The following is a 26,249-nucleotide window of genomic DNA, read 5'->3' as shown; positions in this document are numbered from 1 at the left end:
TTTAGGATTCACTTGCTAGAACCATTCTCCAGGGACTCTTGGATCTTTATCCTTCTGTCTCTTGGGTTCGAAAAGGTTTGGTAATCAACCCAAATAGCCAAAGGCTGCTGCAGCAGTGAGAATGCTGAACATGGTGCAGTTGAGATGCTTGAATTCCTATCTGCTGCAGTAGCTGCACCTACTCTCCATCTCCTTTTTAATGTATTTTGTTAATTGTTAAGGTAAATAGCTACATTTGTATCTTTTAGGGATTGCAGTGTAAGATTGCTTTTCTTTCTTTGAGTAAGAAAGTCCTGATGTTGCCTGCAGTAAGAGCATAGGTGTGGGAATGAGCCAGAGCCTTTTTGAACACTGACTGGATAGAACCCAAATAGCCCAAGGCTACTACAGCAGTGAGGAATTTGAACATCTGCTGTTATGGTAAGTGCAACTTACTTCTGGGAATGTGGTACCTTTGGGATAGGAAAATGTGGTCCTTCCCTTGTTTTGCATGGTTCAGCAGGAGAAGGTGGTAGTGATGGTGAGCTTGCATGGAAGATTCCTGTAGACCTTTCCACTATGATTCCATGCTTCACCATAACATTCAGAGAAGATACCAAGACCTATCCATGCTGCGGAGTGATAGACAAGAACAGTATGTCTCAAGACTTTGGATCTCTGTCAAGGCAATAAACTACATTTTCGTACAAGACGAAGAAGCCCTTTTTGGTTGGGTGACATCCAGCTCTCCTTCATGGCCTTGGCTACACATATAAATCCACTGTTTTCGTGATGTCTGAAGCTGATAGGATGCCTTCCATTTGTCACAGATGCTTCATCTGGGCAAGGAAATATCCATTGCTATATCATTGGCTTGCAGGTGACCCTGACCAGTTTGACACCTGTATATATTGGGTCTTAGCTATTCCACAGTCAGGATATGTATTTCTGTGTCTGTGTGCGTGCCATGTATTTACTGAGGGCTGGACCCTTGGTACAGCACTGACTTATTGGCAGATTCAGATTTTATGCAAAATGCTTCTTTGCAAATGCAGCTTGGAATGCCAGTGTTACACAGCCCTGGAAATAGACACAAAATAGTACTAATCTATGAACCTATGAATCTATGAACCTAAATATGTACTCACAATATACATTGATAAGCAAGAAGGCTCTCTGCTGGTATTTTCTCTGCCAGTATCCACAGCAAGAGCCCTGTGCCCTGTACAGGCACCCATGGCATAAAGATGGAGTTGTACAACTCTGGTCTTTGTGTTTCACTGTTGCAGTCATTACATTTGGGTAATCTGCTGGCAGGTTGCCCTCAGTCGGCCTGAATAACAAAGTCTTGAGTCCTGCGTCGTTTGCTGTCTCCTTTTCCATGACGTCAGGTTGTCAGGGGTATAAAACATGCAGCCAACGCCATTTTAATCAGTATTTCTTGCCGTGCGGTGCCCAAAGCAGAAGCAGGTCGCAAGTGCCGGTCGGCCGACTCTTGAAATGTTCGTTTTCGAGTTTCAGAACCGAAGTCTTCAAACTAAAGCTAAGTACCCCATTGGGGAAACTTTTTCTTGCTCCTTATCGATGTCAGTAAAAGTTAATAATTGCATTACTTGTGGGAAGCAAATACCTCATAAGGATTTTCATTTGTACTGTATTCCTTGCCTAGGCCCTGATCACAACGTGCCTTGCTGTCAGTTTTGTGCTAAATTTAACCAATGCACTATTAAGCGTCTGTATATTTTTGCTTCTGAATATTTTGGTTCAAGATTTAACTACCTTGAAATGTCGTCTGTTAGCAATCCGACTACCGGAGTTCACAAAAAATGCAAGGAAAAAGACAGACACAGACCGTCTAGGTCCAAAACCAGTGACGAAGCTACTCCTAAGCCAGTCGCCGGTACTCAGTGAGGTGCTTTCGCAGCCCCTGATACCCGCTACTTTTGAGTCACAGGCCTCTACTGAGACCCATTTAGAGTCAGGTATGCCTTGAGATTCGCAAAGTATTGAACCCACAGATGTCTCTCCTTTGGATAGGTCCAGAGCCGCTGAGCAGGCACCGGCTTCTGAGGCTGTTCAGGCCTCAACATTTTTATATTAAACCGACGCCATCAACAAAAACAAGGTCAAAAACGACTTCTATGTCTAAAAAAACGACGCATGAGCCACGTGCTCAGGCCCCTATGCCTAAAAAACAAATGATCAAAATGGCTGAGGATTTAATTACCTTGATCAGAGGTTCCCAAACCCCCTCTGCTAAGAGGCCTAGGCAAGGCACTGATTATGAATCTTCAGATCAGGTTTCCATTTCTTCCGATTCCTCTTCTGATCAGGAATTTTCTATTCCACATTATGAGGATTCTGATGCAAAGGAATCCATCCCATCTACATCTCCTCCTGAGTGTTACTCTTTTGGAGAGACTTTGCATACTTTAAGGGAACATTTTCACTGGGAGAGTCAGGACTTCTCTGAATCAAAAAAGAGGCTTGGGGATTTCCTCCTTCTTCTTCGGCATAGCCCTTTGGCAATACCTCCTGTATTAGACATTGTTGATGATGTGACGGAATCAAGCATGGCTCCTGATTCCCTGCCTCCGGCTCCTAGTAAGCCAGACAGATATTACAGGGATGTTCATCGTGTTACACTGCTGCAGTTATTACAATTGGGGTTATCCTGTTGTCAGGCGGTTTCCCAGTCGGCCTGAGTTCCAAAGTCTTGGTCCGGCGTCGGTTGCTGTCGCCTCCTCCCTGACATCAGTGCGACAGGGATAAGACGCAGCCGATGCCATTTTCTTCAGTCTTTCTTGCCGCGCGGTGCCCGAAGCAAAAGCAGTTCACAAGTGCCGGTCGGCCGTCTCCTGAGATTTTCATTCCGAATCCAGAACCTTAGTCTTCTACAAAGCTAAGTACCCCGTTGGGGAAACTTTTTCTTGCCTCAGACCGATGTCAGTAAAAGTTAACTGTATTTCTTGTGGAAAGCAAGTACCTCATAAGGATTTCCATTCCTATTGTATCCCATGCCTAGGTCCAGACCACGACGTCACTGGTTGTCAGTTTTGTGCTAGGTTTAACAAGCGCACTATTAAACGTCTGTTTGATTTTGCCCGACATTATTTTGGTAGAAAATTCAATTATACCATGCAGTCGGAACTTCCGACGACCGGAATACACAAAAAGTGCAAAGACAAGGATAGGCATCAGAGGCCCAAAACTGACGACGAAGCCTCTTCTAGGCCAGTTGCCGGTTCTCCGGTTTTCAGCGAGGCGCCTTCGCAGCCCCTGACGACCGCTTCTGTAGAACCACAGGCCGCCTCTGGCTCCCACGTGGAGATGGCTGGGCCTTCGGACGCACAAGTTATTCAGCCTACCGAAACTAACCCTTCAGAGGGATCTGGAGTAGCTGAGCAACCCACAACTTCAGAGGGTGTCTTCAGACCTACTCAGTTAAGCATTAAACCCTCAGCTAAGTCTAAGCCTCCTTTAAAATCAAAGAAACAAATACAGCCCTCTCCAGGACAGGCCTCTATGCCTAAGAAACAAATGCTCAAAATGGCCGAAGACCTAATCACTCTGATCAGGGGGGTCCCATCCCCCTCCTGATAAAAGGCCTAGACAGGATGCAGACTATGATTCATCCGACCAGGTGTCCATCTCTTCTGATTCATCCTCAGACCTAGGATATTCTTTACCCCCTTTTGAAGATTCTGATGCTGAGGAATCAATTCCATCAGCCTCACCGCCTGAGGACTACTCCTTTGGGGAAACCCTACATACCATGAGGGAGCATTTCCACTGGGAAGGCCAGGATTACTCAGAATCCAAGAAAAGGCTCAGAGACTTCCTTTTATTACCTCAACACAGACCCCTTGCTATTCCACCAGTGTTAGATATTGTGGATAATGTGTATACTGAATCCAGCTTAAATCCTGACTCCTTACCTCCAGCCCCTGTTAAACCTGACAGATACTACAGAGTCCCTGACTCTCACAAATTTCTGTATAAAAGCCCTGTAGCTGACCCTGAAACTATTTCTCAGGAACCCAAAGGGGTTAAGGCCTCATCAGCCAAGAATCCAGTTCCCTCTGACAGATTCCAGAGCATTAGACAGATGGGGAAAGAAAGTATATACGTCTGCAACTTTAGCAATGAGAGCCTTAAATTGCCAGTTTTACATGCTAAAATATCAGCAATTTTTACTGTCTCTGTTGAAACAAAAAATGCTTCCAGAATTAGATTCTCCTAATTTTAAAGAAATGCAGGATTTATTGCATGCAGCTGAACAAGTAGGAAAGCATACTTTGCAATGTGGTTTTGATTCTCTAGAGGCCTCCTGCAGAGCAGCAGTTACAGGCTCTGTCATTAGAAGACATGCTTGGTTAAAAGAACATACGTTACCAGATCATGTTAAAGCAAAATTATTGGATGCACCTTTGCAGCAGGATGTGTTATTTGGAGTTAAGGCAGAAGAGGTATTAAAGAAAATGGAGGATAAGGCAAAATCCATGCAAACGGTGAAGGATTTCTTACAGGTTCAGCCTCCTAGATTTAGCAGAAACTGGCCAACTAAGAATTGGTCCTTTCCAATTACAGACAGACCTCAAAGGGGAAGATACAGACGGCCAAGAGGTAGAGGTCAAACACAAGGTCCTTACAGGCCTCGACAATGGGTTGCATCAGGTCAGAAAGAAGGGGAAGACAGGCCCCAACCATATAAAAAGCAGCTCCAATGACTTCCTACTACAGCTGCCAAACAAATCTCTCTTGGCAGCCCCCTTGGGAGGAAAACTGGCACTCTTCTACCCCAATTGGCAAATGATCACCAAAGACAAATGGGTTCTCAACATTGTATCTTAAAGTTACAGGTTCCACTTTCACACTCTGCCAAGGTTAAAAGGAATGCCAAATCTGCCACCAAATCAATGGGCAGAGGCTCAAAAACAAATTACAGCACTCGTGGAAATGAGAGCTATTCAAGAGGTACCACCACAAGAGCAAGGACAAGAATTTTATTCAAGACTCTTTCTGGTTGCCAGAAAGGACAAAGCCTGGAGGCCCATTCTGGATCTTTCGGCTCTAAGCACTTACCTGGATGTTCCGAAATTCAAAATGTTGACACTACAGCAGCTTCTTCCCATGCTGGGCGAGAAAGCTTGGCTCGTGAACTTGGACCTCAAGGAGGCATACCTGCATGTCCCTATCAGACAAAACTGCAGAAGATACCTCAGATTCATAGCTGGTTCAATGCACTACCAATTCTCTGCACTGCCCTTTGGCTTATCTACTGCGCCCAGGGTCTTCACAAAGTGCCTGGCACCAGTAACTGCATTTTGCAGACAGAAAGGAATTCAAATTTATCCGTACCTGGACGACTGCCTGATTCAAGCTGAGAGCAAGGACATTCTTCTAAAGCATCTGGCGTTTGTAAAAAAGTTAAGTTGCCTGGGGTACACAGTAAACGAAAAAAAATCAAAACTAGTGCCCTCACAAGAGATGATATTCCTGGGTGCCAGCTTGAACACTACGGCCCAGATGGCTCATCTCACGCCAGACAAGCAAGGACAACTGACTCAATACTTACAATTGATGGCAACAAAGACCCAACTCCCTGCAAGAAAAATTCTGCTGGCCTTGGGTTACATGGCATCCTGCATACTACTAATTCCATATGCCAGACTGCATATGAGGAAACTACAGTGGTACCTAAAGAATGTATGGTCTCAACACTGCCAAAACAAGTTTGGAAACAGTTATACCACTAATTCCTTGCCTTCAACAGGAGTTTCAATGGTGGGCTCAGGCTTGTCACATCAACAAGGGACAGCCTTTTACACAACCCACAGCCAGGCAAACACTGACAACAGATGCATCGGATTACGCCTGGGGAGCACACATGGCAGGCAAATGTATTCAGGGCACGTGGCCCGCAGAACAAAGGCATCTTCACATCAATCAAAAAGAGATGCTAGCTGTACAAAATGCCCTTATAGCTTTCAAGGACCTGCTGCATCCAGGACAACCACTGCTAAAGCCAGACAACACCACAGTTATGTGGTACATAAACAAGCAAGGGGGCACTCACTCCTACCCCCTCTGCAGACAAGCCATGACCTTGTGGAACACAGCTATAAACCTTCAAGTTCATCTGCAAGCACAGTTCCTGCCAGGAGAGAAGAATACACTGGCAGACGACTTAAGCAGAAACATCATGGATCCCCACGAATGGGAATTGAATCCACAAATATTCAGAATGATAATACAGAAATGGTGGAGCCCGGACATATATCTGTTTGCATCCCCAATGAACTGCCAGCTACAAAAATTCTGCATAAGGAGTTACCATCCACAAGCATGGAAAGTGGATGCAGTCTCATTCAGCTGGGAGAACCTACAAGTATACGCTTTCCCACCACTAATTCTCCTGCCAAAAGTACTCATAAAAGCCAGGCAAGAAGAGCCAAAGATGATCCTGATTGCACCAGACTGGCCACGTCAGCACTGGTACCCAATCTTAAGGAGCTTAGCACAAGAACCACCCTGGATTTGGCCTCAAATCCCACATCTGCTGACTCAGAACAACAATCAAATACTACACAGCCAGCTAAAGACCTTAAACCTAGCTGCATGGAAGATTCCTTAGTCAAGCAAGCAGTGCCTCTCTCCAAAGCTGTTATGGATGTCATTCTGGAGGCCAGAAGGCCTAGTACCAGGAAAGCCTATTCGGATAAATTGAAGAGATTCTGTGCCTGGAACCAAGCTCACAGCCTTGACCCTCTTGTCCCAAACATTCCTCAGATACTACAATACTTAACTGAGATGCTGGACAAAGGCCTCTCCTTCTCATCCATCAAGATCCACGCCTCTGCCGTCTCTGCTCATTACAACATGGATCCACCAATTTTCTCTAATCCTCTGTTAAAACAGTACCTCAGAGGGGCCGCCCTGTAGAGCACCTACTCCAACTTGGGACCTCAACTTTGTTTTGGAAAAATTAACTTTACCTCCTTTTGAGCCAGCTAACACAGCAGAATTAAAATATATCTCTTGGAAAACTGCTCTGCTCCTGGCAATAACATCAGCACGAAGAGTTTCAGAATTACAGGCACTAATGGCAGTGGAACCTTTCCTTATTTTCCGCCAGGACAGGGTGTCTTTAAGAACTAACCCTACGTTTATGCCAACAGTGGTATCCAGTGTGGCTCTAAACCAAACTATTCACCTGCCAACTTTTTATCCTAAACCACAGAATAAAGGGGAAGAGACTACTGCATTCTTTGGACATTCACAGGCAGTTACGCTTCTACTTGGACAAAACCAAAGCTTTCAGAAAATCTGAGCAATTATTGGTAGCATATACTGCAGGAGCACAGGGAAAAGTCATTTCAAAACAGACCATTTCAAAATGGATAGGACATTGTATACGTTTCTGCTACACATACCATGGAAAACCTGTACCTAGCAGCATTAGATCTCACTCCACCAGGGCAACAGCCACTTCAACTGCCTACCTCAGAGGAGTACCTACCAAGGATATTGTGGAAGCAGCAACTTGGAGTTCTGTACATACCTTCACCAAGCATTACCATCTGCCTCTATACTCTAAATCCAAAACTGGCTTTGCCACTGCAGTGCTGCAGGGCCTTATAGAACCAGCCAACCTACCTCAGCTTTGGGATTCCACCCAAGTGTAATGACTGCAGCAGTGTAACACGATGAACATAGTACTGTTTTGTACCTACCATAAATGTAGATGTTCGAGTGTATACACTGCTGCAGTCCAGGTTGCCCTCCCTCCTTCCCCTCTTACTGGCTGGTACGTACCTATGTCTTCTACCCTTTACTACCTGTGGGGAGTATTTGCTGGTAGCTGTAAGTTGTGGTTTGCTTTTCTTATGTATGTTTTTGTTAGCAATTGGAATTGTCTACCTATTTAGAGGCACCTGACATCTGGGGCAAGAAAAACTGAAGAAAATGGCATCGGCTGCATCTTATATACCCCTTTTGCACTGACGTCAAGGAGGAGGCGACAGCAACTGACGCTGGACAAAGACTTTGGAACTCAGGCCAACTGGGGAACCGTCTGACGGCAGGATAACCCCAAGTGTAATGACTCCAGCAGTGTATATACTCTAACATCTACATTTATGGTAGGTACAAAACTGTACTTTCCTCAGTCCCACAAATTTCTTTTCAAAAATCCTGCTGCTGATCCTGAGACTATTTCTCAGGGTCCCAAGGGTGTTAAGGCTTCTACAGCCAAAAATCCTACCCCATCTGATAGAGATTCCAGGGCGCTGGATAGATAGGGTAAGAAGGTTTATATGTCTGCAGCCTTGGCAATCAGGCCTTTAAACTGCCAGTTTCATATGCTTAAATATCAACAGCATGTTATGGGCTTACTGAAACAGAAAATAATATTGATTTCTGATAGTGTGGAAAATAGAGTTACAGGATTTATTGCATTCAGCAGAACAGGTTGGAAAGCATACTTTGCAATGTGGTTTTGATTCCTTGGAGGCCTCTTGCAGGGTCACCGTAACTGGATCTGTGATAAGAAGGCATGCCTGGCTGAAGGAGCAAAATCTGCCTGATCATGTTAAAGCTAAATTGTTGGATGCCCCTTTACAGCATGATAGTCTGTTTGGTAATAAGGCAGAAGAGGTTTTAAAGAAAATGGAAGACAAAGCTAAATCTATGCAAACTGTAAAAGATTTCTTGCAAGTATAGCCACCCAGGTTCAGTAGGCACTGGCCTACTAAGAATTGGTCCTTTCCTGTGTCCAACAGGCAAACCCAGGCACTCCTAAGGCTCCAGATATCAATCACAGGGATCTTACAAGTCAAAGCAATGGGGTGCCTCCACCTCCTAATTTGGAGGTAACAAAGCACAGCCCTACAGTAAGCAGTCTCAATGGCTTTCCTCTGCCATTTCCAAGCACTTATCTTTTGGCAGCCCCCTTGGGGGGAAAACTAGCACTTCATGCTCAAAATTGGCAGTTAATAACCCAGGACAAGTGGGATTAAACATAGTATCTCAGGGGTACAGATTTTATTTCCATACTTTGCCAATTCCAGATGGATGGCCAGATCTGCCACAAAACCAGTGGGCGGAGGCCTAGAAACAAGTTATGCCTCTCATGGATATGGGGGCTATTCAAGCAGTTCCAGAAAAGGAAAAAGGACAAGGTTTTTATTCAAGACTTTCCTGGTACCCAGAAAAGACAAATCATGGCATCCAATACTGGACTTGTTGATTCTGAACACGTTCCTGGACATTCAAAAATTCAAAATGCTGACTTTACAACAGCTACTACCTATACTAGGCAAGAATGCCTAGTTGGTAACTCTAGACACCTCCGCTTCAAAGCAGGTTTTTTGCATTACCAATTCTCTGCACTGCCCTTTGGCTTATCTACTGTGCCCAGGGTCTAAAGTGCCTGGCACCAGTAATTGCATTCTGCAGAGATAGAAACATTCCAAATTTATCCTTATCTGGACGATTGTCTCATTCAGGCAGAGGACAAGAACATTCTTCAACATCTGGCATTTGTAAAAAGGCTTCTAGCATGCCTAGGGTACACCATAAACGAAAAGAAATCGCAACTGGTACCCTCTCAAATAATTACATTCCTGGGTGCAAGCTTGAATACAACTGCCCAGATGGCTTACCTCACGCCAGACAAACAAATGCAATTGACAGCATACTTCAAACAAATGGCAACAAAAACCCAGTTAACTGCAAGACAAATTCTGCAGGCTTTGGTGTTCATGGCATCCTGCATTCTACTAATTCCATATGCGAGACTGCATATGAGGAAACTTCAGTGGTACCTAAAAAGCTTATGGAGTCAACATGGTCACAGCCTGGAAACAATGATTCCTCTCATTCCCTGCCTGCAACAGGAGTTTCTTTGGTGGGCAGAGACATGTCACCAAAACAAGGGACTGTCATTCACTCTACCCCCTGCCACCCAAACCCTAACTACAGACGCATCAGACTATGCTTGGGGTGCCCACCTGGCAGGGAGATGCATTCAGGGCAAATGGAGCCCAAACCAAATGCATCTGCATATCAACCAGAAAGAAATGCTACCTGTTCAGAATGCTCTGACAGCCTTCAAGAACTTACTTTATCCAGGATAACTACTGATAGACTGACAACACCACAGTTATGTGGTACATAAACAAGCAGGGGGGTACCCATTCCTACCCCCTTTGCAGAGTAGCCATGGCCTTGTGGAACACAGCCTTGACTTACCAAATACTTCAAGCCCAATTCCTGCCAGGAAAGCAAAATACTCTTGCAGACGACCTAAGCAGAAACCATATGGACCGGTATGAATGGAAGCTGGATCCACAAATCTTCAGCATGTTAACACAGAAATGGGGGAGCCCAGACATAGATCTATTTGCCTCTCCCCAAAACTATCAGTTGGACAAATTCTGCACAAGAACTCATCACAAAAAAGCACGGAAAGTAGATGCTCTATCCTTCAGTTGGAAAAACCATCAGTCTATGCTTTTCCCCCTCTGCCTCTACTCTCCAAGGTCTTACTAAAAGTCAGACAGGAAAAAAAAAAAGTGATTCTAATTGCTTCGGACTGGCCTCGCCAACACTGGTACCAGCTTCCAAGGAATATGTCACACCTTCCTCTGTGGCACTTGTCTCAAACACCTTATCTATTGTCTCAGCAGAACTATCAAATTCTGCACACTCAGCTCCAAACTCTGAATCTTGCAGCATGGCTAATCAACTAACTTTTCAAACCACATCTCTCAGTAAACCTGTGATGGATGTCATTTTGGAAGCCAGAAGGCCTAGTACTTGAAAATCTTATGCTGATAAATGAAAGCGATTCTGTGCTTGGAACCAAGCATAAGGAATAGACACAGCAAAGCCCCATATTCCTCAGATTGTACAATACTTAACTGAGATGCTTGACAAGGGCCTGTCTTTTTCATCAATAAAAATCCATGCCTCTGCCATCTCGGCTCATTACAACACAGAGCCTCCCCTCTTTTCTCATCCACTGCTAAAACAGTATCTCAGATGGGCCAAAAATTTAAGGCCTCCCAGGTGAGCGCCAACTCCTGCATGGGACCTCAATTTTGTGCTGGAAAAACTCGCCCTGCCTCCTTTTGAACCAGTAGCTACTGCGGATATAAAATTTCTTTCTTGGAAGACTGCTTTTCTTTTGGCAGTCACTTCAGCTAGAAGGGTTTCAGAACTACAGGCTCTCATGGCAGTGGAGTCTTTCATTTATTTTTACCCCGACAGGGTGGCCCTCAGGACCAATCCTTCTTTTATGCATAAGGTGGTATCCAGTGTGGCTCTTAACCAGACCATTCACCTGCCAACTATTTTTCCAAATATGCAGAACAAGGGGGAGCGGATTCTGCATTCATTGGATGTACACAGACAACTAAGATTCTACTTAAACAGGACAAAATCTCTAAGAAAGTGTGAGCAACTACTGGTAGCATTTGCTGCAGGATCAGAGGGAAAGGCTGTATCAAAGCAGACTATTTATTTCTAAGTGGATAAGCCATTGCATTAGTTTCTGCTACTTGCACCATTGTAAACCTGTGCCCAAGGGGATCAGATCCCATTCAACCAGGGCTGCCTCTACTTCAGCAGCTTTTCTCAGAGGGGTCCCTACCAGAGACATTCTAGAAGCTGTTACTTGGAGCTCAGTTCATACGTTCACAAAGCATTATAATTTACCTATCTTCTCTAAATCCAGGGCAGGCTTTGCCACTGCAGTCCTGCAGGGCCATATAGCTGCTCCTAATGCTGTTTAGTTCCATCCTCCCATCCATAGCTTTGGGATTCTACCCAAATGTAATGACTGCAACAGTGAAACACGAAGAACATAGTACAGTTGTCTACACTTACCATAAATGTAGATTTTCGAGTGTATTCACTGTTGCAGTCTGGGTTACCCACCCGCCAGCCCCCTTTCTATACCTTTTCTTTCCTTCACTATACTCAAAGCCTTTGTGGTGTATTTGCTTTTAGTTGAAGGTAAATTTTATGTTTCTAAGGTGCATTTATATATTTACAGTTTACATGTATATTTTTGCTCCCCATTTGGGCGGCACCTGACATCTGGGGCAAGAAAAACTGATTAAAATGGCATAGACTGCATGTTTTATACCTTTGACGATCTGACGTCATGGAAGAGGAGACTGCAACCAACGCAGGACCCAAGACTTTGTTATTCAGGCCGAATGAGGGCAACCTGCCAGCAGATTACCCAAATGTAATGACTGCAAAACTGAATACACTCGAACATCTACATTTATGGTAAGTGTACACAACTGTACTTTTCCTAAGTAGTCCATGGCAGGCTAAATTTTTTTTGTTAGTAAAAGTGCTGTTGAGAGAAAATCGCCAGGGACATTTTCCAAGGAAATTTTCATGGTTGCTGCCAGGTAGAAGTATGGCATGTTGTTGTTAAAACTACTAAGCCCTTGGGTAACCTCCATACACTATCGACTTACTCTTTCCCTTGATCCATGGATCCTAGAAGATTAGGTAAGTAGTGCACGAGCCAGATAATATGGCTTGTATGGTTGTCATCCATGAACCTGTGGAGGGTAGGAGACCCCCCCCCAAAGATTCTAGAATTATCCATGTCTGCCATTAAGCATAGTCTGTTGCTTGCTGTGCTGGGCTTTTGAAAGTATGCATCCACACAGGCACTTGCACTTTTTTGCAAGCTCATATCACTGCTTGTCAGCTCCAATTCTGGAAGTTTTTTTTTTTTGCTGAATTTCACCAGTACCCTCCCTTGATGTCGGTGAGGCAGTCACTGGTCTCTCATTGTTATGCCTCACAAGACTGCTATTCCTGCTGCCAGGCTACAAGTTGAACCTGGGTCTTCTAGGGTTTAGTCAGGATGAAAATCTCTATTCCTTAGAACTGGATGGCTTTAGCTGTGTGTTTGATTCTGTTGAACGTACTGCAGATCAGGTGTAAAAGATCATTTAGTCAAAGTACAGACAGGAGTTCAGCTTACAGATGAAATAGGCTCCCAGGCTGAAAACTTTTTGGAAAAATGTAAACAAAAATAGTGATACATTAACAGGAAATTATTCCTACTGATCTAAACTGCAGTAATGGAAAAATTACTTAAATGCTCAGATTATAGCATAAGATAATGATTACTGTTTTAAAATGAAATTGTGAGTGCTTATGCCATTTGAATAGGGTTACTTGTTAAACAGAAATCTGGGAAATTACTGTGAGTTATTCCATTTTTTTGTTTGATTGGTTTTTATCTGCAGATTATCCTTTCTGTCTGGCAAGTAAAGAGCTGAAGAATATTATTAAGTGTGTTTGGGGGAGATCTGATGATGTCCTTGAGCACTTTTTTGATCACTGCATCTACACTATGCTACGAGAGCTGGATAAGCCTGCAGGTAAGGACTAGTGACTGTTGCTTTTCTATCTTTAAGTAGTAAACCGTGTAATTACTTTTTTGCAAGTGTTCCCCATTCCAGAACCCTTTCCGGTAACTGAACAAACAAGAAAACGGTCTGAAGATGCTATAGCCGTGAGAGCAGCATGTATTTTTTATGGCACTGAGATGCTGCTGAAAGTATATAGTGCAAGTTGGAGGCTAACCATAAATGTGATGTTCTCTTCTTCATTCTCTTAACCTCTGGTATCTGTTCCGATCCTTGGAACAGACTGGCAGCTTTTCCAGCCTGAGCTTCCTGATTTGAGCTCCTCCTACCTACCCGTAATGCTCTGCTCCCCCCAGAATATCTCGGATCGAGCTTGCCAAAAAACAGGCTTGACATGTAAAAGAAAACATTTATCATACTCTTGCATAAAGCAAACAGATTAAGTATGTATGTACATATCTATGAGGAAGAAACATCAGGAGCTCAGCAGAAGGAATAGAGACTCCTTTGAGAATTCTACCAGGTTTCCCAAAGACCTGGCTATGGTGAAGGGGGGTGAGAAAATGGACAACACAGATGGAACTTTATGGTAAGAACATGACTACTTTATCTGATATTGTCCTATTCATTTCATTAACATCTGGGACAGAGTCCCCAGATACCAAGATCCAGGGTGACCCTTATGAAAGGACATTCCAGAGTATAGAATAACCAAAAGCACTTCTGCTCCTGGATATGTCTAATTTGTAATGCGTAACAGAAGTGTGGCGATTTGATAAAGTAGCAGCAGCACAAATATCCTTAATTGAAACTCTGAACCAAAAAGCCTGAGACGTAGCTCTAGACCTTGTAGAATGAGCCTCGATTTGTCCTGGTAAAGGAATATTTTTGAAAGACTGTATTACCTTAGAGTACTCTTTCAGTCATCTTGCTAGCGTAACTTTGGTAACAGAGCTACCTTTCTTTGCATCTGAAAAAGAGACTAACAACTGATCAGATTTGAAATGAAGCTGCCTGCACATTGAGCAAATGCAATGTGTATTCACCTTTATTTTGATAATTAGGCAAAAAGATGGGAAGACTGATGGACTGATTGTTTCCCTTCTTAGCCACTTTGGGTAAAAAGGAGGGATTAATACTGGGTCACTCTATCCTTGTGGAAAATTGAATATGGAAATTTTTCAGAAGGGGCTTATTGGTTCATAGATTGGTACTAGGCTATCGGCCCTAGGGCCTATACAAGCCTAGCCATAATTCCCTGTCTATTTCTTCCCACACTGTTTACTTTCCTGGACCCCTGTCTAGCAGGGTGACTGACGTGATCCCTGGGGTGAATTTCCTTTCTCCCATCCAGTCATCAAGGTTCCTTTTGAAGATGGCCAAAGAGGTACTCTGCTTGACATGTATGGGCAGTCTATTCCAGAGTCTGGGGAGTCTCTGGGTCAGGAACCTATCCCTCCAGCATGTTTTGTTTATTGTGATGACAAGGTTTAGATCCCTGGAGCGTGTGGCTCTGAGGGATTGGGATTTCTTTGTGTAGCATGTCCAACAGCTCTGGGTTTGACATGGCCTTGTATGTTAAGCAGAGATCGCCTTGGAGTAGACGATATGCGACAGAGTATAGCTGGAGTTTTGTAAGGCCGTCAGCATAGGGCATTTGCTTTAGGCCTGTGATTCTTTTAGTGAGGTATTTCTGTGGCCTTTCCAGTTGTTGCAGATGTCTTGAGAGGTACCTATCAAATGGGGTGTTGTATTCTATAATGGGTCTAATGAGGGATAAGTACAGTGGGACATTGACCTCCTTTTTTTTGGATGAAAAGCCCTTAGTGATGAGGTGTGCCACATAGAAGGATTTCCTGACTGTTGTGGCGATGTGGTTACCGAAGGTGAGACCACTGTCCAGCTTTGTCCCTAAGTGTCTTATCACAATTTCGGTGTTTAGTGTACTGCCACCTATGTGGTAATTCACGGGTGCATGTTTTTTCCCCAAAGGGGATAACTATACATTTCTTGGCATTGAGCTTGAGCCCATGGCTCTGGCACCAAGCATCTGTTTCTTTAAGGCCCTTTTGTAGAGTATCGACATCATTTGGGGATTCAATAATGGCTCCCAGTTTGCAGTCATCTGCGAACTTTGTTAGCCAGAGACCCTTAGTGTTGGCCTGTACTTCAGAGAAGTAGATGCCAAACAAGAGAAGTCCCAGGACTGAACCCTGAGGTACTCCACTTGTCACTTGTCTGGAGCTGGATTTGGAGTCAGCTACTTTTACAGTGTGGGTTCTGTCAGTAAGCCAGTTGGCAACCCATCGAGTGACGTAGGAATTAATGCCCAGCTTAGTAAGTTTATCTATGATTCCAGAGTGGGGAATGGTGTCAAAGGTCTTGGTGAGGTCCAGATAGGCTGTGTGGACTGCCTTGCCCTCGTCCACAGCTCTGGAGACTGATTCAAAGAAGTCAGTCAGGTTCAGGAGACTAGATCGGCCCTTCACAAACCCAAACTGGATGCGGTCCAGTGTTTTAAGGTTGCCAATGTCTTTGTTTATAAGTTCCATGATAATACATTCCATGGCCTTGCACATCAGGCTCGTCAGACTGATGGGGTGGTAGTTCCCGGGATCCAAGTTGGATCCCCCCCTTGTGGAGTGGGATAACTGTAGCTGTGTGCCACTCAGTGGGCATGAAGCCTGAGGTGAGGGCATGATTAAACATGACACTTAGGTGAGGTACCAGTTCATTTTGTAGTTCATGTAGTACATAGCCTGGGATGTCATCTGGTCCCATGGATGCTGTATTCTTAGCTTTGGAGAGTGCGTTTTTTTACCTGTGTGACCGTTATTACCGGAATTTGGCAATCTTCTGGTATTGAGATGGGCCATTTAGGGGGTGAGAGGGGGATGAAGTTGGCACTGAATCTGTCTGCCAGGATATTGGCTATATCCTTGGGATCAGTATATTTAATGCCATTCTGTTGTGGCTCAGAGCAGAGCTGAGCATTGCCATTTAGATTCTTGACATAGTTATAGAATGCCTTGTGGTTGTCTTTGGAATCTTTGGCAATTTTATTTTCGTAACTAGTTTTGGAGGATTTTATGAGGGATCTCAGCTTCTTATTGAGGCTGATAAGGAAGTTTTTTGCATCCTTGAAGTTCAGACACACTTTTGGCAGATGTAATAGCTACTAAAAACAGTGTCTTCCAGGAAAGGAAGCTGAAATCCACAGTTCCTGCTTGTTCAAAGGGCGGATGGACCAAGGCTTGCAAAATCATAATCTGAACCCACAGGGGAGTAGGATCTTTCACCGGAGGTCAGAGCAGTAAAATGCCCCTAAGAAATCCTATATACAGCTTAGAAGAAGCAAGGGATAAGGAATCAGAACCTATGTGAAAACTGGATATAGCAGCTAGCTGAACTTTGACAGTAGAATAACTAGTGCCATCCCTGAAAAGGGAAGCCAAAAAGTCTAGTATGACTGCCACTGGAGCTGTAACAGGATCTTTCTGTTCAGCCCAAAAGGAACATCTTTTCCATTTATTCTTGTAAATTTTGCACATAGAAGATCTGTGTGAGGTGTGTGTGTGTGTGTGCATATATACATGCACACGTTATATAGGCATAAACACATGTATACACTTGTGCATTTAAATGGTGCACCCCATTTATTCCCTCTGGATGTCCTACTATTCCTAGGATGCTGTATTCATTACATGGTTGATTTCCTGCCATAAATGATCCCGACATCTGGCCAGTATAGAAAAGCCTTTTACCACTGCTAGGTATGTGGGACATCGCCTTTTTCTGAGGACGTGCTTAGGGTGCTGCAGGAGGCCAGGAAATCCAGTACTAGGAAATCCTATTTGTGCAAATGGACAAGGTTTTCCATCTGGTCTCTCTTTTATAACCTAGATCCACTAAATGTAGACACTCCTTTCATTTTAAATTACTTGTGTGAACTTTTTGAAAGCTGGGTTGGCTTATTCTTCTGTGAAAGGTCACCTATCATCTCTTTCTGCATGTCTGCCTCTGTCTCCCCCTTTAGTCTCCAGATTGGAGGTTCATTTTTTCCTTAAAGGCTTCCTTCACGTTAGACCTCCCAGGAAACCTGTTCCACCTCCAATGGGATCTTAATTTTGTTTTGGAAAAGCTCACGTTGGCTCTTTTTGAGCCTGCAGCAACAGCTACCCTACAATACTGCACTTGGAAGACTGCTTCTACTTGGTATTACTTAGCCAGAATGGTGTCTGAACAACAAGCCTTGGTAGCATTTCCATCTTTTCTGGTCTTCCATAAGAACAGGGTTTCTTTGCATACCGACCCTTCCTTTATGCTGAAGGTTGTGAATGGGATGTCGCTTAATCAGCCCATTAACCTGCCCACCTTTTTCCCCCTCTCCACAGTCTTCCAGTGAGAGAATCTTGCACACCTTGGATATACACAAACCAATCAGCTTTAGTTTTATCCAAGTAAAATCTGTCAGGAAATGTGATCAGCTTTGTCTTTTTTTCATCCCAGGGCTCTTGGAAAGCCTGCTTTCAAGCAAGCAGACTATTTCTACTTGTATTTCTAAAACAATTTCATTTTATTATGTTTTTCATGGTAAGAGTCTTCTTCTGTTAAGGCTCACTCTACTAGGGCTGTAGCTTCTTCTGGTGTTTTTTCCAAAGGTTTGGGTACCCCCTTTTTAGAAGCAGCCACTTGTACTTCTGCGTTTACCTTCACTAAACATTACAAGTTGGATGGCATTTCCAGGTCCAGGGCAGGTGTTGCTTGAGCCATTTTCCATATCATTGTACAGATCGCCTGAGCTCCTTCCTCTTCCTTTTTTCCTTCATGAGCTTTGGTACTCTCCCTCATGGAATGAATACTGCAACATAGGAATAGAAGGACATAGAATAGTTGTGTAAAACCTTACCATAACCATCAATGTCCTTCTCTTCCATGTTGAACTATTCCCCCCTCCCCCCCGGTTCTTCTTTCTTTGGATGAGTGCTTTCATCCTTGGTACCTTAGGCTGATCTTCCCGGGGCATTCCGTTCCGAGTATGGTATGTGCGGGCATCACTTCTATGGCTGATGCCTACCTTGGCCCTGTATGCGACGTCACATGTACCTAGCAGTGGTAAAAGGCTTTTGTATACTGGCTGGATGTCGGGATCATTTATGGCAGGGAATCACTCATGTAATGAATACTGCAACATGGAAGACAAGGGCATCTATGGTTATGGTAAAATTTTACACAACTATTCTTTCTTTCATCTAGTGTGTCCATTGATTCATCTTGAATGGTGCAGTTAAGCCATTTCCCTTCCTGAATGCCACCAAGTTTAAAAAAGTCTGTGCCTGTGATCTAGATATATTTTATTGCTTTTGTTTACCAGGAAAGATTGACTGGGCTCATGACCTAGTTTCCGCAGAGGCCCAGAGAGGAAAGCTCCAGTACAATACAATATAATACAATTAAACATTGACGGTGACATCAAACTGAGATACTCTAAGTGTGGGAAGTGGCAGTTTTATACAGTATATACATCAAAAGGGAACGCAAGAAAGAAAGAAACTCCTTCTTTACTACCGCTGTAGCTGAACTAACTCCCAAATAACCCATCCACATAACTTAGTCACTCTACCCCAGCCTCTAAACCCGACTCTCCCCCTACCTTTGAACTTAAACCAGTCTCTACCTCGTATATAAAAAGCTTCTTAGCAAACTAAAACCATGCTCTAATGCCCCAGATAACATCTCATCTAAATTCTTACAAATTGCTGCAGACGGAATCACCCTCCCCATTAGCATCCTAATCAACAGATCCATACAGGAATCTTATGTCCCCAAGCTGTGGCGTGCTGCCATTATACATCCTCTCCACAAAGGTGGTAAAAATAATACTCAAACTTTCGCCCCATAGCCATCCTTTCCCCAGTATCCAAAATATTGGAAAAATGCATTCACACCCAGCTAATTCCCTTCCTTACCAAAAACCACCTCATCTCTCATACCCAACATGGCTTCCACCCTGGCCATAGCACTATAACTGCTCTTCTCTCATTCCTAGATATAGTCAACCATGCCCGTGACTCTGGAAAAATAGTTTCTACCATTCTACTAGATCTCTCCAAGGCCTTCGATACTATCTCCCATACTCATCTCCTTAGCCACCTTGCAAACTTCAACCTCTCACGTAATACCCTATCCTGGTTCTCAAGTTACCTGTCTGACAGATCTCATGCTGTAAAATGGAGGAAAGGCACCTCTAACTTCCTTCGTACCCCTACTGAAGTTCCCCGAGGTTCCATTCTTGGCCCTATGCTATTTAACATCTTCATCATTGATTTCCACTCTGTCATCCCAAACACTAAAATCGTACAATGCGCTGATGACTCCACATTAATCTGCCACCAACCTCCCAGAACTTCAATCATACACTCAAACTGCCTTCTCCACTACTGAGAACTGGATGCTACAAAACCACCTATCTCTAAACGCTAACAAATCCAAAATACTACTCCCCCCCCCCCCCTCTAAATCCTCCCCTCTTGATAAAAAACCCTTTCCAAATTAAACGCCGTAACATTTCAACCATAAAAACTGTTCCCTATGCCAAACTACTTGGGGTTACTATAGACGAATAACTCAAATTTGACACCCATATTCTACTAAACATCAAGAAAACTCATCAAAAACTTGGCCTGCTATACAGAAACATCCACTATCTTTCTCCTTGTACTAGACAAGCCCGCGCTACTACCTATCTTCTTCCCTCACTAATGTATGGTGCCCCTCTACTAACTAACTTATCTGCCTCCATCTCCTCCAAAATGGAAAGTTGTTATTATAAAAATTTCAAAATTCTCCATCAAAGCCAAACACTCCCTCCCACCATTGCTCTGCCCTCCACTCACTAAACTGGCTAGAACTTCCCAACCTTCTAGACTACCACCAACTTACTACTGTCCACAGGCTTTTATTTAACCCTGCTAAATGTCCTGCACTATTCAACATCCTACTACCATAGACCCCTAACAGGCCACTTAGATCTGCTCACCTAAACCTAATCGCTGTCTACAAACCAAAGCAACCTGCTGGACAGTACCCTCCTGTCCTTTTCCTTAGCCAAAAATGGAATACTCTTCCTCCTTCACTACGAATCATAGAAAACCTTGACAACTTCAAAACCCAACTCCATTCCTACTTGTTCTCTAATCGGAAGTGCAACTGCACTCTCCCCACCTAGCCTTCTACTCTCTCTACTCTAATTGTATTTCCATACTACTCCTACTTCAAACAACTTTGCTCCCCTGGATTTTACTTATTCTTTAGTGTGATCTTGTGTATATAATGTATATATTGTAAATAGTTTGCTTTCCTTTTTCCCCCTTCCCTAACATTTATAATTATTCTGCCATAATAATATCCAGTTTCTATTTCTACCTTTGAAACACTCATGTCAGCATATGACTCACATGCTATGCAACTACTGTACCTCATAATGTCACTGACTTATAATGTATCTGTATCCATGAATCTTTATCTTATCTGTTGTATCTCAGTGTACCTGTATCCTTGAATCTTAATTTTCTGTTGTTTTAAATTGTTTACTATGTAATGTGGAGCTTTTCTCCCCAGGCCTCCACTGAAAACGGGCTCCTGAGCCCAGTGGACCTCCCTGGTCGTCATGAAATAAATAAGTAAATAAAGAAATCAGTTGTGGAGCTTTATATACAAACAAGCATAGTCTTGTAATGGTGTAGTTCATTACATTACTGATAAGGTATTCAGACAGTTTGTAGGTTATAATTATGCAGTTATAGAATTCTCACCCTCCCACCCATTTACTGTTGTGTTCTTAAATACCACTGTCTTTCTAGTTGCCTGCCCCTTGTGTTAATTTGACCATATATCTCAATTCTGCTCTGCGTTTAATGGCTTGTGTGAGTAAGCACAAAATTATCATTTTGTGAAATCACTCCCCTTCAACCATTTAAATTTATTGGCCACCCTACTGTATTCCATAGTACTAGAATACAAAAGTGACCACCCCCTTTCATTGTGTCTTGCTATTTTAAAACTAGTGACTCTCCACTAAATCTTAACTTTTAAGACAGGTAAAACTTAAGTTACTTACTTTCACATCTAACTCCTCTAGTGCACACTGCAGTGTTTAGGATAAACCATTTTTTTCATCTTACCTGTAAGCATCTATTGCAAGACCACCAGTTATTGGAGTGCCCACATTCTGCCTCTCAGTAGTCATCTTGGGATAAGTGCTTCTTTTTTCTCCTGGTGAGAGAAGGAGTGCAGTTACATTATTTCCTGGAGACTGCTGATCAACAGAAAGCTTAATACCTGCTTTATAGGTGACAGCTTGGAATTTGTGCTTGTATTCTGATCCTGGCGAGAGTAGGAGCAGAGTGCATTGATTCCTGACTCTTTCTGGTTGGAGAGTGAGTGTCTGTGCTTAACGTACCTGATTGGTCTGGTTGCTATTCTAGGCATCTGCCAGAAAAAGGCTATAAGCCTGCACACTCTTGCATCATCTGGGACAAGACTGTGGATCACCAAACAGGTAGTGGCCTGCTTCTCTTCTTGGGATTGGTGCTAACATTTTGCTTCTGGTGAGAGAAGAAGCAAAGGAGTACTGTATTACAACAGAAGCTGTGCTGAGTCCAACATTAGTAGTAGCCAGGCAGTGGCCATTCATGTGACTCCTCTCTTTTCATCATTCTTGACAAGTTAATTCTTTATTTTCTAGTAAGTACTGCTTGATTTCTTTCTAACTTCAGAATATCTGTCTAAATACTTCATCCTTATATTTTCAGGGTCTGTGTATTAGTTTCCCCTTAAATGTGTGGCAGTGCTCTGTACAAAGTCTGTCACCTTGAGTGACATTTTTATTGTAAAAGGAATTTACAAGGAAATGGCTCCAGTACTTGGTAATAATGACCATCCCTCCTGGCATGTCTAAAGGTCAGTTCCTGTGCTTTCTCCTATTAACCTTTTGAACTTAGGCATTCTGAGTCAGTGTAGCAACTGTCTCAAGTACACAGACAACCCTCTCCTCTTGTCTCCCAACACTCAGACTTGTGAGAGATGCACTTGTATATCCAAATTGGAAGCCATGCACACTCAAGCCAAGACCCCGGAATAGCTGGTCAAGAGGAGAAGGTCAACATCTGCACCACACCACATTTAACACATAGCCCTCCGGAACACCCACCATCACATCTCTCACATAAAAACACAAACCACGCATCCACATTCATGGAGGCTCTCAATAGAAATCTACACAAACAGCAGACACCTCCAAGGCAGAAACGCACTCGACCACCACAACACAACACAAACCACAAGACACACAGCTCACCTGCACAGTGTGCCCCTCAACCTAAGCCCCTAAGGCAAAACAACTTGCCCAATACACTAATCATGGTGACTCAATAGTGAGGCACACTGATGTCACACTCACTAGGTTGAATAAGGGATAGGTAACAGCCGTCCATCAGGTGTCAGAATACAACACATAACACACGCACTCAGGTCACTCCACAACAAGTGCACGTATGACTGTCACTGTCCATGTGGGTGTGAATGGCCCTGAGATGCACCTCCCTGGGCTACATAAAAAGAGACATGGAGGAGCTTCTCGGATTGTGGCCCAGGCAGGTATGACCCTAGCCCTGAGCAGCATCCTACCGTCTCCCAGAATGATACCGCCGTACTAGGAGAAAATGATTAACTTCAACAATTGGCCAAGTTTCTGGTGTCTTTCTGAGGGGATCCAGTATCTGTCTGCTTGGGATGACATGACTGACAGACCTCGTTGTTTTGCCAGAGATGGCCTGCATATGTCACCCCTGGGTTTCCGAGTACTGGCTAAGGCTGTTGCCACCCCTATAGTGCCTTTTTTTAGGCAATGTTCCAAAGGCCAAATTACCACTGTAACAGCTATAAATAAATGCAGTCTAAGGGTCATGCTGCTCAACGCTAGAAGTCTAAATCTGAAGCTGCACTTGCTCGAAGCACTCCTCAAAATGGAGAACATCGACATTTGTGCTGTAACGGAGACCTGGTTTAATGCAGCAGAAAGCACCCAACCCCGCCCCCCCGTGCTAACCAGGCTATAACTCATTCCACACCTTTCGGCCCCAGGACATGGACCGAAGCTCCAAAGGTGGTGGTGTCTCCTTATTCATTATGCACACCTCCAGACAAGTAGCCCAGCATAATGCATCTGAGATACTTCAGGTACAACTAACATTGGGCAAGACGGCGATTCAGGTCGTAGCCTTCTATAGGTCCCCAACCATGTCCCAAGACTCACTCCCAAGTTCTTAAACACCTTGGAAACTATTGGGGTCCAACCCAGCACTCTCATACTAGGTGACTTCAACTACCCCTCCATCAACTGGAAAAACTGCTCATGCACCAATACACTGGACCAAGGCTTCTTGGAATTCATCAATTCCTGTGCCCTGGACCAGCTCATTCTTACCCCTACTAGAGGAAGCAACATCCTTGACCTGGTTATTACAAACCTGGGCAACTGTTGCTCTACACCAATAGTCAATTCCTCCCTGATTAGATCCGACCACAAACTAATCACCATGGAAATCCACATCTCACCCCCCCCCGGCAAAAGTAACCGCCATGAAAAACTTCTCCAAAGCTGACTTTGGGCATCTAAAAACAAGAGGTGACTAACTTCACGGCACCCATGTCAATGGAAAATAGATGCATGAGTGCCCAATCATACACCAATGCAGTGTCCAAACACATACATAAATGCATGGAACTAGCGATAGCCAAAAGAACCAAGACGCGCTTCTCCAAAAAAGTAAGCAAATCTGGTGGTCCTTTGCCATTAATAAACTCTACAGCAGAAGGAAGAAACTGTTGCAGAAAAAGGTGAAGTCCCAAGACTGGAAAAACTCTCTTACTAGCCTCAACAAAAAGTTGAAATCACTTATAAAAACATCTAAAGCCAGCTATGAAGGCAGAATTGAGACAGGCACTAAAAACAGCCACAAAGCTTTCTGTAGTTATATCAAGAATCTCCATGGCAATACCCAGATTTGCTCTGAGTTGCTGCAAAATGGTACCTCCTGTACTGAGCCAACAGATATTGCCAACATACTGGCCGACAGATTCAGTGCCAACTTTACCCCCCCCCCCCCAAAGGACCAGTCACATTACCGGAGGAATGCCAGGCACCGAGCATTACTGCAGCACAGGTTGAAGCTGCATTATCCAAGGCCAAGAATACAGCTTCCATGGGATCCGGAAATATCCCTGGATGTATTCTACATGAACTACAAAGTAAACTGGCACCACATCTGTGTGCCCTGTTCATTCACAGCCTCACCTCAGGCTTTGTCCCTACCGAATGGTGCACTGCTACAGTCATCCCTCTCCATAAAGGGGAAGTGACTACAGACCCTGGAAATTATCGCCTCATTAGCCTGACGAGTCTGATATGTAAGACTATGGAACGCATCATCATGGACCTAATTAACCAGGATGTAGGGAATCTCCAAACTCTAGATCCCACGCAATTTGATTTTGTGAAAGGTAGATCATGCCTGCTCAACCTAGTTGACGACTTTGAGTCGGTCATCAGAGTTGTGGATGAGGGCAAGGCAGTTCACACAGCCTACCTCGATCTGGCCAAGGCCTTTGATACCATTCTCTACTCAGGAATTATTGATAAACTCACCAAACTAAGCATCAACCCCTATATCACTAGGTGGGTTGCAAATTGGCTCACAGATAAGAACCCACAGTGTGAAACTAGCGGACTCCCAAGTCAGACTGCTGAGCAGTCACGAGTGGAGTCCCACAGGGATCGGTCCTGGGTCCTCTCCTGCTTGGCATCTACTTCTTAGAAGTCCAGGCCAACACAGAAGGACTCTGTCTGACCAAGTTCACAGACTACTGCAAGCTAGGAGCCATTATTAACTCCCATAGTGATGTAGACATCCTACAGAAAGGCCTCACTGAGACCAATGACTGGTGTCGAAACCATGACCTTAACTTTAGTGCCAAACAATGCATCGTCATCCCCTTTGGGAAAAACTCACTAATTACAACATCGATGGGAGCCCACTGAACACTGAAAGCATTATAAGAGATCTGTGGACACAGGTTGACGGCACCCTCTCTTTCGACCACCACATTGCCACTGTGGTAAGAAAGTCCTATGTGGCACATCTCATGACCAAGAGTTTTGCATCTAGGAAGAAAGAGGTCATCATCTCTCTCTACTCTTCCCTCATTAGGCCAGTCATTGAGTATAATGCCCCATTTGACATGTACCTCACTAGGCACATGCAACAGCTGGAAAGGGCACAAAAGTACCTCACAAAGAGGATCCTAGGCCTTAAATACATGTCCTACATGGACAGACTCAAATGAAACTCCAGCTATTCTCTGTCTCATATCGTCTACTAAGAGGTGATCTCTGCTTGACTTACAAAGCCATATCTGACCCAACTCTATTAGAAATGCTACATCTAAAGAAATCCCAGTCCCTCTGCACTACTTGCTCCAGAGACCTCAACCTCATTACCACAATCAACAGAACATGCTGGAGGGGCAGGTTCATAACCCAGAGACTGCCCATGTTCTGGAATAGACTTTCCATTTATGTCAAGCAGAGCACCTCACTGGGACTCTTCAAGAGAAATCTTGATGAGTGGGTGTGAAATAGAAAGTTCACCCCAGGGATCACTCCAGTGGCTCTACTTGATAGAGGCACTCGGAATTCACGTCGGGCGGCACAATGTCAGGGCACTTCTATGGGCTAGGCTTGAAAAGGCTCCAGGGCCATTAGCGTAGTACACACCTGTGAACCTATAAAGAGTTTGATGA

The 26,249-nt window shown here is 44.0% G+C and overlaps 1 protein-coding gene across 1 annotated transcript in view; it reads left to right on the top strand.

Annotated features, from left to right (window-relative positions):
- The window catches only part of TMEM214 (transmembrane protein 214), a gene marked incomplete in the record, with an annotated part of 1,377,439 nt that overhangs the window by 440,135 nt on the left and 911,055 nt on the right, over window positions 1-26,249 (top strand). The window contains 1 exon segment of the mRNA XM_044062865.1: window positions 13,266-13,400. Within this exon segment, the coding sequence (XP_043918800.1) occupies window positions 13,266-13,400 (135 nt within the window).

The sequence above is a fragment of the Protopterus annectens genome, chromosome 2.part1 (genome assembly GCF_019279795.1).
Source record: "Protopterus annectens isolate FY-2018-M chromosome 2.part1, PAN1.0, whole genome shotgun sequence".
In the NCBI taxonomy this organism is placed as follows: Eukaryota; Metazoa; Chordata; order Ceratodontiformes; family Protopteridae; genus Protopterus; species Protopterus annectens.
This window is presented reverse-complemented; position numbering and strand designations above follow the sequence as displayed.